Genomic DNA, 16,939 nt, shown 5'->3' with positions numbered 1-16,939 from the left:
CATCACAAATAGGAAGGGAAAGAGTCCAGAAACCACAGGCTCCCTTCCTAGCCCTGCATTAAGACTTCTGAGAGCAGACACCACTGTATTCAGCCAGCACAATGATATTCACTGTGTTCAGAACCTCTTAAAGGAAACTGGACAATGACGAGTGAATGGACCTGCCACAGCTCACTCCAGCTAAAGTCAGACATAGAGATGAAGGCAGCAGAGTCTCATTCGGACCCACAGTTTCATTTCCCTTGGTTTCCCGCAGTCAATCATGGTCCAAAAATATTACATGGAAAATTCCAGACGTGAGCAATGCATAACTTTTACATGACTTTTATTATAGTATATTGATATAATTGTTCATTTTATTAGCAGTCATTATTATTCATCCCCATTAAAGATAATTGTAGTATGTGTATATAAGAAATACACACACACACACACACACACACACACACACACACACATTAAAGCAGGGCTCAGTGTTCTCTGTGGTTTCAGACATCCATTAGGGGTCTAATTTGGCTTTAATTTTTCTCTCATACATCTATCTCTTTGTCTCGGGAAGGCACTGAGTCAGGTAGGTCATGCATGCATGTCTGGCATGTTTTGAACACATCACTACTAGTGGTCAGCAGAGATGATGGTGTCTTCAAAGCTTGTCTAAAAGATAATGGTACTTGCTCCTCATAGTTCAGCTGACCAGCTGCTCATCTCTGGACCACCGGAGACAGACTGAGACTGGCCAACTTTGGTGGAGAGTGGCTATGGACTTGTGACTCTGTGAATCTTGCATCATGACTCACCTGAAATGGAGACAGGGACACCTTCCAGCAGACACAGGATGTTTGAAGGCAACTCTTAATATACAACTATCATACAAGGGGCCCTAAACTGTACATACTTTATGACTTCAGTACCAATTCTTACTTGTGAAAGGTCAGAATGATTGCCATAATTTCTCGGGAGCTGATGGACTAAGAGAATCTGATTATATTGCCCAAATCCCATAGGTTCCAAGCGAGAATTCAAACTTATGTGTGACTCCAAGATCTAGGTTAGGAGGTTGGAAATGGAGATCACAAATACACACATTCATCCTTCATTCTTGAGCTGTCTGAAAGTGAATTATTAAGACAGAAAATATGTCCAGAGACCACTGGAAGTTTTAGCTCAGCCTGTCCAATAATCTCTTCTATGCTGATAAACATGATGCAGGACCTGTGATGCCCAGCTATAACAGCTACCAATCACATGCAGCAATTAAATATCTGACAGATGATGCGACTGAACATCTAAAGCATCTGCATGTTTTGTTTATGTTACTTTTATTCACTTGATTTAATTTTAATGAGTTTTATGGGCATGGGTATTTTATCTACATATATACCTCTGTACCATAGATAGTTCTGATACATGCAAAGAGCAGAGGAAGGCACTGAATTTCCAGAACTGGAGTTACAGGTATCTGAGTGGTGGGAATTAAAACCCTGGTCCTCTAGAAGAATAACTGGCACTCTTCATCATGGAGCCATCTTACTGGCCCTATTCATCTGATTTGAATTGTCATTAAATATTATCATTCAGGGTGCAGTTAGAGACATTGCACAACAACAGCATTCAGGCAAGGGAGTGGTCCCCATGGTTTGGAGAAGGAGGGGCTCTTGAAGAATGCAAGTCCCAACATGCTATAATGAGAACAGGACTCTGCCTTATACCTATTTGCTCATTTTACCTATACTTTGTTTTTGAGTCAAGGTTTCAAATGGAATCCTAGTCCTTTTTAGTCTACAGCTGAGTAAATAAGAGTGTCAATTCTGGCACCATATTCCTTTGCAACCATTATTTTTAAGGTTTTGTTAACATATATTAATTGTGACTAGTAGCGGGTTTAATAATGACATTTCCATACATGCATATCATAGTCTTCTCTGTACAGTGTGCCTGAGTTCTCTTTCACTGCTACCTATCCACTTTCATCCTAAAACCTTTCATCTCTTCTTCTCTGTACCCTCCTTTAGCAACTCCACTAGATGACAAGCTATGTTTGTTTGTTTTATCAACCTGGGAATTTTATTGCTACTCATGAAGTCGAATCATTTCTTCCACTGGAATGGTTTTCAATGTACCTGAAGTTTATGCGCCTATCTCTGTAAGGAAGTGATTGTTAATAGAGTGAGCAATGCCTCTAACAGCAAGAATGCCACTAACAGCAAGAATGCCACTAACAGCAAGAATGCCACTAACAGCAAGAATGCCACTANCTAACAGCAAGAATGCCACTAACAGCAAGAATGCCACTAACAGCAAGAATGCCACTAACAGCAAGAATGCCACTACCAGCAAGGCTGACTACTTTCTCCCCATGAAGAAAGCCACACCAGCAGGATGCAGAATCACCCCATCTCCTCCAATCCTGCATTTAGACAAACTCACTGAAGGATATCCACCACCATGTCTCCTTTAACTCCACTCTTTCCACCCCAAAGGTAAAAGTGGGATTTCCACTACTATGATTCCTGTCTCCCTACATCCCACTTACCATTTGCCTATTAATTGAAGAAATGGATTGGAAAACTGTTTGACAACCAGACAAGATCACCAACAGAGTCCATGGAGTAGAACCTCCACATTCCCTCTCCTGTGAGTTCAGGCCAGCCCTTGATATGTCTGTGCTTCTGAGGTTATCCACAACTATCCACTCAACATGGGAATTCAAATCCTTCATGACCATTTTCATTTATAATTAAATGTAGCTCCTAAATACTTAACTGACTTTTGAAAATGGTCTTTGTGAACTATTGATAATAGCATACAGTAACCCTGCTAATTGAGGACCATAGGTCATATAGTATTTTGAAGATAGACATACAAGTATCTAGTCTTCATTATTTCCATTTCTGTTTTAAAAATTATTATTAAGATGCTTATTATGATAAGGAAAGGTCCTTCTACTCATCTTTCCAAAAAGGAGTAGACACACATGACTAAAACACTTTTGATATCAAAAGACCTAAAGTCTTTGAGAACATGTTGACAACTGTTTATCCACACTAAAGATGAAACAGGTCTTTAGTTACAGGATCTTTAAATTGTTAGAATCAAATGTGAGTTTCTGGTACACCTTAAACATCTTTAAAATATCTCCAGATTCAAACTTAAAGAAGAGATATGTCACCCAGCTCATTCTCAGCCATAACTAAAGAACATGGAAGCCATTGTGAGGACATGGCCATCACTGTTACCTGGTTCTGTGCAGTTCTTGCTGCTCCGGAGTCCTGCATCTTCAGAAGTCAGTGTATCATTCACCTGCATCAGCTTCCTCCCCACCATCCATTTTCTATCTTCCCCAATGAGATCCATGAGGTCAAGTTCTAGAAAGGAAAAAAAAAATCACCATATATCACTAACAGTTGAATGTGGTCTTTGCCCATGATAGGAGCCTGTGCCTTATTCAGCTAACATTTTTCTCTGTACTGCATGAATGCCTTTAAGATGTCTTGAAACTAGCTGTCTGAGGGCCTCTGACTGTTGAATCCTATTGAGCCCAACAAAAGCAGTCTTTTATCCAATGACAGGAAGGAACGTATATATAAATACTTCATTGTTTGAGATGGATGGGCAGCAAGGTATGCATTCTAAACTGGATTCCAGAGATTCCCACAGTGTGAATAAACTAATGTTGTCTACAGGATAAATCTCTTGATAAAGTATATTTGGTTGATAGCTGTCTCTTTTCTTTCTCAATCCCCGACACCCACTGACATGCTAAAACATGTTTAACAACCAATAATAGTGAGAGACAACCTAGACTTATAGTCGTTGGATGATTTCCATGACACCAATACCTTCACAAGAATCCAATTCAAGCTACAAATGATGCTATTAAGAACTGACCTGGGAAGAGATCCAGACTATGGGCTCTATTGGGTCTGTGTGAGCTGCTTTAACCTACCAATGTCTACATCCCCAAAATATGTACTTATACTGTCTCTCATATAAGCCAACGGCAATTGAACATATGCTCAGAATCGGATTCTTGGAGGTTAACCAAAGCTAAGGCATCACTTCACCATCCCTAAAACAGCAGCCTATAAAAGACTCAGCACAAGACTTCATAAAATAAAGAGATGAAGGTAAAAGAAGGCTACAGAAGGCGTGTGAGAGGGTGAGCAATGCCTCAGTCTCTGGATGGGATGACGGTGGAGATGCTAGTGTCAGCACAAAGAACAGAGAGGAAAGGGAGGGCACACGAGGGAAGAAGCTCTCCATCCTGGTTAGGGAATGTCGAGTCTCAAGTGTCTGCTGATAAGATTATCAGGAGGGAAATTATATAGCTTCTTGGTAATGATACCTCAGGCGAGAGAGCTAGTACAAAAGGGATCCCAAACAGGGAAGGGCATATGATATAGTCCAGATGGGATCTCTGTGGGTTTCACAACAGGAGGGAGACTCCATACATACATCTCTGTGTGTAGTGATGACCACTGAGGCAAAAAAAAAAAAAAATATGAAAAGAAAATCTTTGAGGACCTAAAATTTCTCCAGAGAGCAGGGGGTTAAACAAATTAAACAAAGGATCATGGGGTGAGAGGGCGACCATAGTGTACTAAAAAGCAGAGGGAAAGAACCCAAGGAAGAAAGGTTAACAGTTGGGAACTCCATGGAGAAATCCAGCAAGACAAAGACAGAGTAATGAAAGCTTAAGCTTGGCAAGAGGGGCTTATTGAGGATGGAGGCGGCCAGACAGAATAGCTCTTTCTAGTGGCCTGGAACTAGGGAAGGAAACGATGGAAGATTATCAGCTCTGAAATGTCTAGAATAGCTCTGGCTAGAAAAATGGTTGTATTGTATTTTTGTTTGTTTGCTGAGAAAGAGCTTAAAGTTTGGTAGGTAGAAAGGAAGAGGGGATCTGGAAGGATTTGGGGAGGGGAGAAGGATATAATCAAAATACACTTAAATTTTAAAAATTCCTTACATAATAAATATTCTTAAAAATACAAAAATTGTCTCTAAATACAAAACAAGGGCCATAATTTTGGGGCCCAGCAGCCTTCACACAGACACCAGAGTGTACCCAACCACACAATGTGGTGCTTTGGAGTAGTCAACGTAAAGCTAAAGGCCACCATCTCCTCGTCTGCATTTTTAAAATAATTGTCAATTTTCCAAACAATTTTACCTTCATTATTGTCACAATGCTACATGGGAGAGTATGAACAATATCTCTTCAGTACCAGAATGCTATAAGATCACCGATAGTATTCCATAACCCCAAGCTGAAATCACCATTTCCACCATATACATGGGTCAGTTAGGGTCATAGACCTTTCTAGAAAGTCCAGTGTTCATCTGCCCCTCACTTCAAAAAGCCACAAATAGCATCAGCAGCTAGAGAATTTAGGTTTTCCTTGAATGTAGCCCCAGTGCTGAATGTATAATTGTCAAGATCTCTAACGAGAACTTAGGTATACATTCAGAAACACACCAATCATCAGAGAAGAGGCGAAACTTCTCAACAAACAATGAGAGAAAACAAACTAACAAACAACAGACAAAACCACAGAACTCTAAGAACTCATGAAGAAAGAATAAGGTCAGTGGCCATAAACCTAGCAATCAGTCTTGAGATATTAATGTACCGTTAATGTATTAAAGACGATCGAAGCTGTGGCTAGTGGAGCTCTCTTTGTCCCGGGCCAGTGTCAGGAAGAGCTCCCAAGATGAAAAACTAAGCATCACTGGCTTACAGATATGTTCTCAGGAAGAGTGTGCCAGGGAACAGAGAAGTAAGGTAGGGAAAGTGTGCTTCAAAGCCAGTCGCCAAAGTAGCTGAGGAGCACTGGGCCCCTTTGAAATCGCTCTAAGCCAGAGGGAAAGCAACTCAGATACTCGGGGCGCAAGGGAGCAGAGCACTGCTCTACTCATTCCTCCTCATTTATGGCTTTAAGGCTATTCCCAGAAACATTAGTTCTCCAACTTTTCTTTGGATTTATTTCTGATTTTTAAAGTGTGTGTGTATGTGTGTCTTTTGTGTAGGCGTGCGCACACATACACACACACACACACACACACACACACACACACGTGCACTTCAGTGCAAGTGCTCTTGAAGACCAGAGCTAGGATTCTAGGCTGTTGTGAGCCACCAAATGTAGGAGCTAAATATTGAACTCAGGTCCTCTGCAGAAGCAGTATGTGCTTCTAACTTCTGAGCCATCTCTTCATCCTCCTCTCTAGCCTTTCTAACCTATGACTTGGAGCTCCACATTAAGCTCTGGTGCACAGCAAAGACCTTGGATGCATGTGCTGGAAGGTGTACAGTGCCAGAGAGCGACAGAGTTCAGAACAACAGATATGTTCAGAGTACTAAGTATCTGCCTGTCTACATGGTATCTAAAGAACTGATCGTGCTGTGGCTGCCAGAAGAGCCATTCTACTGTCGGTCCTCACAGTGCAGGGCAGAGGGGGGTGCTTCGTGGACCTACAATCTTAAGGTTCAAACAGACCCTGAAGACTTGCAAAGAAACAAAAGTATTCCTTCCAGTGACTCCCAAAGCTCTTTTGCCAAGTTTCCATGGATCTGTGACTCTAAGAGAAAAGCTGATACCAATTAAGAGATGTAAAAGCAAAGCCAGCTATTGTAGCAGAAAATTAGAGGATTTTTTAACATAATGATTCAATATCTTTACGAATTAGACACTATTAAGACAGAACCTCAGCCTTCCAAAACCTACAGACTTTTATCTCAACAAAAACAGACTTGACCACCGATCACTGATATAACAATGATGTTCAGAATCGGAGAAAATGTTAATGTGAATAATAATACCAGTAGTAACAACATTCAGTGAGAACAAAGTTTAATAGTGTTGTGGTTCAGTTTGGTTTCCTCAAATATCTACTAGTAGAAGAGAAGGTTTCATGGCCTCTTTACCTCTGAAGCAAATTAGTCAAAGAAGTGCTTGCCTAAGATTATAGGCAATCTAAGGCCATATTGAATACTTCCCAGAGATTTTGTCATTGTGCTTATTGAGACAGCTTCCCATTTTTAAATATGTTTTACATTCAAAGTAAATCTATGTGGAAAGATTGCCTCCACTTTTGCAAACAAGGGAATGAAGTGGAAGCATTCCCTGGTTAAGCAATGTGCCACCATCACACAGTGAGCAAGAAAGATCTGAATCCACGTTTGATGGTTTCTAAGGCCATCTTCCTGGCAGATCTCTGGATGGGAGCAGCTCACCCTGGTTACAATGCACAGCTGAGACTAAGACAGACTGGGAAAAGGACCTCTACCTTACACTAGGTGGGGAGTGAAGACCATTGCACTACATCTATTAAACAGTCCCCAGAAACTATTATGAAGATAGGCAGCACATCTGGAAAGTCTCACAGCCCAAAGACTCGAACACTTGTAGTCTCTCGCTCTATGAGCAGCACTATACTCAGCAGCTTCCTAGAACCTGGCTCTCTGTGACATGGGCTGTTCCAGTCTTGCATTTAGAGAGAAAAGGCAAAGGGTGGGCAGTGGGGGTGTTATGAGGCAGAGGAAGATGAAGCAGATGTGACAAGGGTGTCCACATTTACACTTTGTATGGTTCTCTCTTAACTCACCTCCCTGGCTTCTTGGACTTCTCTGCTGCAGGAAAGAGGTTGCTCTGCAAAGCTACACTAGAGCAATGTCAACAAAAACACTTGGCCCCAATTCACAGCATTCTTGGCTCCTCAACTGCCAGGCCCTGAAAGTTGCATGTTGGCCTAATTAGTCAAGGGAAAGGGTGGAGGCAGGGGGTAAAGGGGGTGGGGGAAGCAGCAGACTCCCATGTCACATGTCACCAAGAGAGGAAGCTTGTAGGGCTGTGGTCTCTGAGCAGAAGTACAAGAGGGGGCCACAGAGATGCTGTGTGCTGCTGCTGTCAGAGGAGGAAACTTGCTTCTCAATCTGAGATCTGAGCTGCATGCACTGAGGAAGCAAAGAAAGTGGAGGCTGGGTGCCAAGTTTCCATTACAGAGCTGTGTGTTCACCCTTTTGCACTCCAGCACCCTGCTCCCCCTTCCTCTCATTCTCTGTCCCTTTCCTCTTCTCCTTCCCATGACCAAAGCATACAGACCCCAAGGATTTCAGATACCAATAATGGATCTTCTTGGGAGCCCCACGACTCAGATCCTCAGCTCACAGCCCCGACTCCTAACTATCTCTTGTCTGCTAGCCTGATACACAGGCCTTCTAACCCTTCTCAGATATTGGTCTGAGGCTCAGAAGAGAGATGAGGTTGTTTGCTCTCTAGCAAGGGATTAACTCCTCTGACACCTGAACAGATTGAAGACTGTACCACTAGTGAAAGGGGTACTGTAGAAGAGGGAGGGGTCAGTGAGAGTGGTCAAGGAAATAAATGATCAAAGTACACACACACACACACACACACACACACACACACACACCACAAATATGTGCAGGAAAATATCACAATGAAACCTATTATTTTGTTCAATTAATGTATGTTAGTAAAAATGGAAAATAGAATAATGTAAAATGCATCTTCTGTGTCCCTCACCTATGCACCGAGATCCCTTCCTGTGCCATGTCACCACATTCTGTTACACTTTTGCTCCATGTGTCAATTAGCCGAACTGGAACCCAAGTCCAGATCTGAGTCCATAGTGCATTCCCCACTTTGTCCCAGAGTGCTAGGAGCCAGTGAGAACGGCCTCACAGTTTCAAGCAGTCCCTCTTTGAGAGCACATACAACTCTATCCTCTTGAGAACTGGAATGCTGTCCTGGAGTGGAAAGCCAGCATTCCCAAGTGTTCCGAATACCATGGCAACAGCCCCTCCCTTGAAGGTGCAGAAAGTAAGTTTGGAATCTCCTGCATCATTCAAGAAGAAAGGAGCAGAAAACAGCCCAGGACACAAGGTTCAGGCTGATGGTGATAGCCACTGACAGACTCTAGGCTGGCCCTGCACGCCTCACCAAGGCTATAAATACCCACCCTGCAGTTTACACAGCTGCCTCCACTCTATGTACTCCAGGTCTTCACCCCAGGGTTGGAGGTTGAGTTTGCATAAGCCAGCAGCCAACAGACCGCCTTCTGCAGTCTCCAGTGATCAGCACACTCTCCACGTGGCCCCTTTTCTGGCCCACCCCTTGTATCCCAAGAGGATGGCCAGGCAATTTTTATCTTCTATAAGTGAAAGGGGTTTATACCTGAGGATTTTTTTCTGTCAAATTTTTTTAAACACTTCATTCTTATTTCTTAAATCAGCTTATGAAGTAGCAAGTTTCCATATGGGGCTTTTATACATATTCATTGGGGCCAATTCTCTCCTCTTCCCACTGTATCCTTCCCTTTCCACTTTGTTTCTATATCTACCCCATCTCCAATACAAAATCTTTCAGAGATTCCAAATAAGAACTTCCCTCTGCATTGCTTCCTGGTCCTTGGGAAGGAACACGATGTATCACAAGGCCAAAACTTAACAAAGTGCTCCCTCCAAACCCAGCAGAGAGGAAGAAATTGAGGAAAGTAGACCATATACTGGTTTTGATCAAATATGTGCAAGCTTCCAGAAATGGTTCTGGGGAGATGCTGAGTATCTTAGAAAAGAACTCCAACCCATAGGGAAGCCGTGGATTCTATCAGTGTCTCCTCCGCAGGCCATGTGTACACTGTATCTCGCAGGTGAGAGGACCCTAAGAATCTGATGGGCTGAGTCACACCTCCAGTGCCCCCATCCGCTCCGGAACTCTAAGGCAGTAGCTTTCATGGTTGATTTAAACTTCTTCCTATAGTCTCTACTCCAACAGAAAAGTTATGTTGAATTGGAATACATTTGAGGGTCTCAGTCTCTTTAAAGAAACTCCCTTGGGCTGGAGAGATGGCTCAGCAAATGCTCTTCCGAAGGTCCTGAGTTCAAATCCCAGCAACCACATGGTGGCTCACACCCACCCGTAATGAGATCTGACACCCTCTTCTGGTGTGTCTGAAGACGGCTACAATGTACATATGAATAATAATAAGTAAATCTTTTTTTTAAAAAAAAAGAAAACATCAGTTTAAAGAAACCCCCTTTTGCTCAGAGTATAGTGAGCAGATAATCAACTCTATCAGTCTCCATCCCACTTAGAGTGGAATGCTGGGAGTCAGGAGCATCTTCAGACCCTCCTTAAGGCTGGACATTGGATTCTGTATCTAATTCTCATGTTACATCCTCACCATAGCAGTCATGCAGTCTTTTCCCAGATGGTGAGAAGCTGTTGTCTCAGCTCGAGGGGGTGGGGGGTGGGAAGGAAGGGTCGATGGGCCTGTCAGAACCTGGCATTTCTGCAGGTATAGGAAAGGAACACAGAGCACAGTAGAATCAAGTCTTGGTGGAGACAGGGAGGATGGGGACCTAAGCAAGCTGCTAGGTCCAGGGCTCTCCTGTGAGATGGATGGTATACAGCCGCATCCTTTAGCTATAGAAACTATGCCTATCCCCAGACAAGATTGCAAGCTCACCATAGCAAATGAAAGAAAAGGACTTTTCCCTACTATCCCCCAAAATATTTTAACTTCTAGCCCGGGCTGATACTGAACACTCCACTGTCCCACCTTACACACACACACCAATTCACCAATCAATCCTCAGGGAGTCAGGCATGGGAAGAAGCACGTTGGATGAGTCCCTAACAAGAACAAAGGGACTGCCCAGAGTTTGATACTAAAGGCATGAGAAAAAGTCTGAATTGCTGTTGAGGATGCTGGGAATGCCAAGGTAGGGTAGTTGTGAGACTGATGCAGGGATGAAGATTCCAGAAAGCCTTCTCTATGACATGCACTCTACAAGTAGATGTTGCAAATAGGATTGTTCTAATGACCCATGCATCCTGCCTGGAGCTCAATTTCCTCTTGATGGTCCATTGACATGTCAAGGATCCAAGCTCAGCACCAATACCTTACTTTCTTATTAGTCTCTCAGACGATATATAGATGGTAACTAGCCTTTTATAACTAGTGAGTTAGGGCCAGTGAGATGACGCAGTGGGTAGGAGTTCTTGCCACACAGTCTGATGACTTGAGTTTGAGCCCTGGAACCTATCCAAGAGGAGACAACTAACTCCTGTAAGCCATGCTCTTATTCTGATTTCTGTGCATGTTCCATAAGTATCATACCAATGCAGTCTTGAGTGCAGAGGCACAATAAGTACATGTAAAAATTATTTTAAAATGTGAAGTGTGCATTTATCTGTTATAAAATGACAACTACTATAAACATGCTATAATTTTCTGGGAAGGAGATGATTACCAGGTAAGTATGCTTCTAGTCAATATTTTCAGAGAGCACACATGTATCTTCAGAGATCTTTCAAACATGGATCTTTCAAAATGACATTTGGATAGCTCATGAGAAATCTGTTGCTTTCCTAAAGTAACTTGCTCTATGGAAAGACCATTAGAAAAACAAATATTAAGACATTTTTGTGGCCCCCTTACCAGAAGATAAAGATGAGCAGACTCTAAAACAGTCTGTATGTCCCAGTCAGAATAAATTAGGTGGAATTGTCTCATCTACTTAAAAACATTCCAAAACAAGGAGTTTTGAACACATGTACTGAGTGCATAAATGTACCACTAAGAAAGGAGCAGATTAATCAGCTGGGCCAGGATGAGGGTCCTTTGCATAACTGGCTTTGATTGAAAGTCAGTGTCTTCACTTAGATCTCACTTACAGTGGGCTTTTGCCCTTTAGACCCTTGAGCCTGACTGGATTTTCTAAGCCATTAAGCTTCATTACTAAACAAAATGCAAAATAGTCAGAGCTTCAAGCACATGTTTCTGGAAAGTCACGTGTTCAAAAAATGATTAAGTGAGATGAGTCATGTCTACTTAATAAAACAATGTTCATTCATTCATTCATTAAAATCTAAATATTTTGTTCTATGAAAAAAACCGTAATTTTAAAGTCACGTTCTCATTTTTATTTTTACCTCTTAAATCTACATTTCTGAATATTATAGGGTCTAAAGTTATATAAGTGTTCTTCTTTTAAATATAAAATAGAAATCCAAAATTAGGTACAAGGCCTCAATAAAATACATCATTTTCACACATAATAAAGTATTAAAGGCACAGGGATTCACATTGTTCAGAAGAATTCACAGATTCCAGCTTCAAATGATTCCATCGATCCCAGCTAAGCTACACTCTGCTGGTGTGCCCCCTGTGACTGTATTTTCCATACAGCAAATACACTTGACCCCTGCAATCCCGACTAATATGTTCCTTCATTTTTCTTAAAAACTCACCTTTTGCTTCCAACTGAATAGAATTTGACCACACTACATCACTTGGCTCCTCAAAAGCACAGCTTTTCCCATCATCTGTGCTTGAATAAACACTCCAATTTATTGCTGGGTACAAGTACAAAATTGTCTACATCTCTTCTTAGGCTACATCATCCTGCTGTTGCAGAAGAGGCTGAACAAGGACTAAGACTCCCCCTCATCCTGGGCTCTTCTTAAGTCACATGAATAATAAAAACATCAGGAGAGAGTCTGGCTGAAGGAAGAGAAATAAAAGGCATTTCCCCTTCTGTGGTCCTAAGGAGAAAGCTCTTAAAAGTCAAGAAGTATCGGGATTCTCCCTGGGGATGGTGGGGGGTGGTAGGAACCAGGGATGAAGGGACAAGGCATTAATACTGAGAGCCTCACAAGGAGTAAGAGCCTCCTGATGATGGTTGCATGAGTGACAGCCATGTATATTTTCCATCACCCACTTAGGTCCTGGGCTTCCTGACATGGTTACCCTTTTCTTGTTGGTCTCTGGGATGGTCTTAGACAGAAGGACTTGAGAAATCCCTATTGAGAAATGTATATAATGTTAGCTACACTTTTACTTTGTTTATACCCCGCATCCCTCTTTGCATCTCTTCTCCCTTAATTTGAGTTACCTTAAGATTTCCAGCCTGAACCCCAAAAGCAACCCTTTGCCACAGCCACTCTACCCATTCTGACAGGGAGCTCTGTCCACCTGTGAGAGGCTACACAGAACCCATGGTCAACTGTAACAATTTGAATGTCCCCACAAAGCCTCACCTTTGGGAGGTAAGGCCTGGGGGTGGGAGTCTGAGGAGAAAGGATACATGCCTTAAAGAAGACTTGGGATGCTGGTCCCCTCTTCTCTCTCTCTTATGCTTCCAAGCTACCACGAGTGGGCAACTTCGCTCTTCTTTGTGGGCCTGACCATGATGCTTTGCCTCACCACAGTTCCTGAGCAACTAGGCAATTGATAATGGCAAGTTCCAAGCGGTAGGATGCAAAATACACCTTTTCTCTTCACAAGTTAATTATCTCCGTTGTTTTGTTACAGTATTGGAAAACTGACGACCACATTAATAAAGGGTGATCATTTCATGGGCCATGGTGATTGGTTCTGACAAATGGCTATAACTAAACCAGGCCAGTCAAGCAAGAGTTCACGGGAATGAGATTCACCCATTTTCTTTCAGTAAATGTGAACCTGGAGCTAGGAAAGCCAGAGCTTTTAAGTCTAAGGACACATCACACACACAAAGGTGACCAGAGACAACATCAAGAGGCAAGCAACCAAGGCCCAGATGACATCATGTGTTGACTTTGACAGATGAATCCAAGATGATCATGAGCTTTTCAGTCACGTGATGCAATGGTTTCTGTCGGCAGTCTGAGCCAGTCTAGCTTGGTCTTTCTGAAGAGCAGTGGAAAGATACCCACCCAATCTATGACTCATTTTTCCTAAAATCCCACCTCATGTAAAAATCTGATGAAATCTAAAAGAATAAGCCAGCACTGCTCTCTTCCAAACCAGCTTGCCTTCCCATGCTTTCATAGGGAGCCTTTCAGATGCCATCTATAAAACAAAGGAACAGGTCTGCAAGAGCACTGGGCTACTGTGTAGATTAAGATGGCCACATGGCAGAAAGAGATCAATTCCAGGTGACAGGTGGTGAAGCGGGGCCCCTGAAAGTGGATCCTCTTGGTTTAAGCACAGCTCCCCAACTACTCAGCCAGCCCTGGCAGCTGACAGGCAGGAACCTGCACATTCAAATAGTGAAAGGCCCCGAATACCATCGTGTTAGGGCAGGAGTGCTTCTGATGGCAAGTCAGTGCTGGTAACAGTGGGAAGTATCCTGATTTGGGTTCTCCAAAAGCCAATGTTAAGAAGGCAAAGACCTGGATGTAAGCAGTTTGTTTGAAGGGGGAGGGAGAGGAGGCTGAGGGAGACTGGAAGACAAGACAGGGCAGGGTATGGGGAATGTACCATGATATACCATGGAGGCCCTTACTCCTATCAAGGTCCAAGCCCACTGGACATTTAGTGATGTTTCCAGAAAGCCTTCCCAAATTGTCCATCTGAAGGATGAGTGCTGTGTTGCTACAGTTCCACCAGTTTAGAGAGTTGCCCCTAAAAACACAACCCCCCCCCCAAAACCAGCAGGTATTTTGAATGGGCCAAGCCAGCTTCTGCGTCTCAGGGATAGCCCAGCTAGAAAGGGTTTCAGAATGAAAGGAGGCATATCCCATCATTTCAATGGGAATCTGAATTCAAAGTGACCTGCCCACCACAGCTGTGGCTGGAACCCAAGGAGAGCAGACGAGATGTCTAGAGGGAATCCAAATGATGTCATCGACCAAAAGTAACCTTGACCTTGTCTTTGATACAAAATCACTTGGACCAAATGGGAAGACGTGTGCAGAAGCAAATGGGTTTGTTCGGAGCTGTGTTGGACATTCTAATGATGTTTTCCCCTTTTCTCTCTTACCACGGAACTTGACTCCAGAGGAGAAACAATCCCTTTGCCACCTCCCCAAGAGGCTAGGACAATGGAGGTGGCTGGTGGTATACTTTCTGTTTCAACACAAAGTCATTTCACTCCATTCTTTGGGTCATACTCACACCTGTCCAAGCTGGAAACTGAAGCCAGCAACAAGATTACTACACTAGGGGTGAATGGAAAAACGTGGCCTGCCCCAGGCCCTCCTGTCTCAGCCTGAGTCTCAGGCCCATCCAGAGGCAAGGCAAGCTGGAGAAAGAGGACACTACTGAGCCTGACAGCAAGTGACAGGCTGGGAAAGGTAGGGTGCTACCCACCACCACGTACCTCCTGACCGGCAAGCGGGATTGATAGGATCTCATCATCCCTATGTAACTTTCTGAGGGCCCCCTACATTTCCACTGTTTCACAGAATTCCGACAAGCAGCACAGACCTCTGAGGCAGGCTTCCAATGACTTCCCCTCGGAAAAACCCTCACTGAAAAGGAAACTCAATTCCTTAGGATTGGGTTTCTGCCACATGCACCTAGCTGTGGACTCCTGGTCCCACTCAGCACAGTTTGTTCCTTGCAGGCTGCCTGCTCCCTGCTTTTCAGCTCACATTCTGTCCCCCAAAGCTACACTGGGCCAGTCCTTTCTGAATACTGTAAGATACCCTTGTCCATTACAGCTTCCATGGTCAAGAAACATCACCAAACACAGGATGCACACACACACACACATACACACACACACACACATACACACACAACAACAACAACAACACAATATAAAGGGGTAGTAAGGCAAGGAGTTCTGGCCATGAACAGGGCATATTGTCTCTTCTAGGATTATATATTATTTTTCTATGGCAGAAAGATAAATGGGTGGTGAGAACAGAGGTGTGTGCCAGGTACAGACTGGGGTTGGTACTTGGGAAGCCCCATGGTGGATATCATGAAAGTGTTCTTTTTCTCAAGACTACATCCACCCATCATTATTGTGCCAGCAGGAAGTCATAGAGATGGAGTAAGTGGCTTGCCTTAACTTCATGGTTGGGCCACTACTGTTTGAAAAGCAGGAAGTTGCATGTGGACCTGTCTCTGGTCTGGGAGAGATAAGTAACCACCAGTAAGACACAAAAGGAAGTTTGGTAATAGCTTCTAAGAAGGATGGAAGGTCCTCTCCACAAAGAGCTGTTGATGCCATACATTGCTTTCTATGAGAAGAGGTGAGACCTGAAACCATGGCGATCTCTTTGCCACTATGAAAGAAGCTGGTTTTGAGATGAAGCAAACACAAGGGAGTGGAAAAAATATGAAACTGGGTTCTTGATGTGACCATGAATCTGTTTACTACTGGAGCCTTGATACCCCTAAACCCTATTAAGAACATCTGTGATGAAATCACCAGGCAAATAAAGCATTTTAGATGTTTTATTTCTGACAATATGAAGTGCCGTGCCTTCTGCTGTGGCAGAGCACTGCCATGAACCGGAAGACTCTGCTTCCTGTCTGGCATCTGCCTCGTTCTGGTCTGTGTCCTTACTGCCACAGAACTCCAGAGAAGCTGGTCCTCCATGTGTGAACTGTCCCACAGGTCTGCCTGCCTGGACAAGAAGAGTTTTCATAAAGGTAATAAACTCTCAAAGTTTCTCTCCTCCTTCTCAGAGCCCATACTCATCAGGTCAAATCATGCCCATCTGCTGGGTGAGTGTGGGAACTAAAAAGGGGCTGGGGGGGGAGGGGAGGAAAAGACCCATGGCCCCACCAGAGTTTTCCCTATTCTCTGGTCTGTCAGGCATGGGAGGGCTGCTAGCTACCTTCCACTCATCCCTGGGTAGGCATTCCTTTATCCCACTCTTCAGGGGGTGGCCAGGGGCAGCCCTACCTGGGGACCCAGGAGCTACTTTGCTAAAGCTACCAGGGTTATAGGAGAGAGGGAGGAGGGAAGAGATTCCCAACACCTGAGAGAGTGCATGCAGCAGATCTTGACTAGAGAGCACAGGAAGGCCTTCTAAGGGGAGATTAGAAATGACTCATTAGGGAGAAAGTGGGCAGCCTTGCCTAGTCCCAGATTTTAGTGGGATTGCTTCCAGTTTCTCTCCATTTACTTTGATGTTGGCTACTGGTTTGCTGTAGATTGCTTTTATCATGTTTAGGTAGGGGCCTT

The 16,939-nt window shown here is 43.5% G+C and overlaps 1 protein-coding gene across 1 annotated transcript in view; it reads right to left on the bottom strand.

The window, feature by feature from the left end:
* Slc24a3 (solute carrier family 24 member 3) overlaps positions 1-16,939 on the bottom strand; it is a 469,023-nt gene that overhangs the window by 392,844 nt on the left and 59,240 nt on the right. The window contains exon 2 of the mRNA XM_029535751.1: positions 3,237-3,365. Within this exon, the coding sequence (XP_029391611.1) occupies positions 3,237-3,365 (129 nt within the window). The remainder of the gene's footprint in view (positions 1-3,236; positions 3,366-16,939) is intronic.

This window comes from Mus pahari, chromosome 3, assembly GCF_900095145.1.
Source record: "Mus pahari chromosome 3, PAHARI_EIJ_v1.1, whole genome shotgun sequence".
NCBI classification, from domain to species: domain Eukaryota; kingdom Metazoa; phylum Chordata; class Mammalia; order Rodentia; family Muridae; genus Mus; species Mus pahari.
The sequence above is the reverse complement of the archived record's forward strand: the minus strand, read 5'-3'. Positions and strand labels throughout refer to the sequence as shown.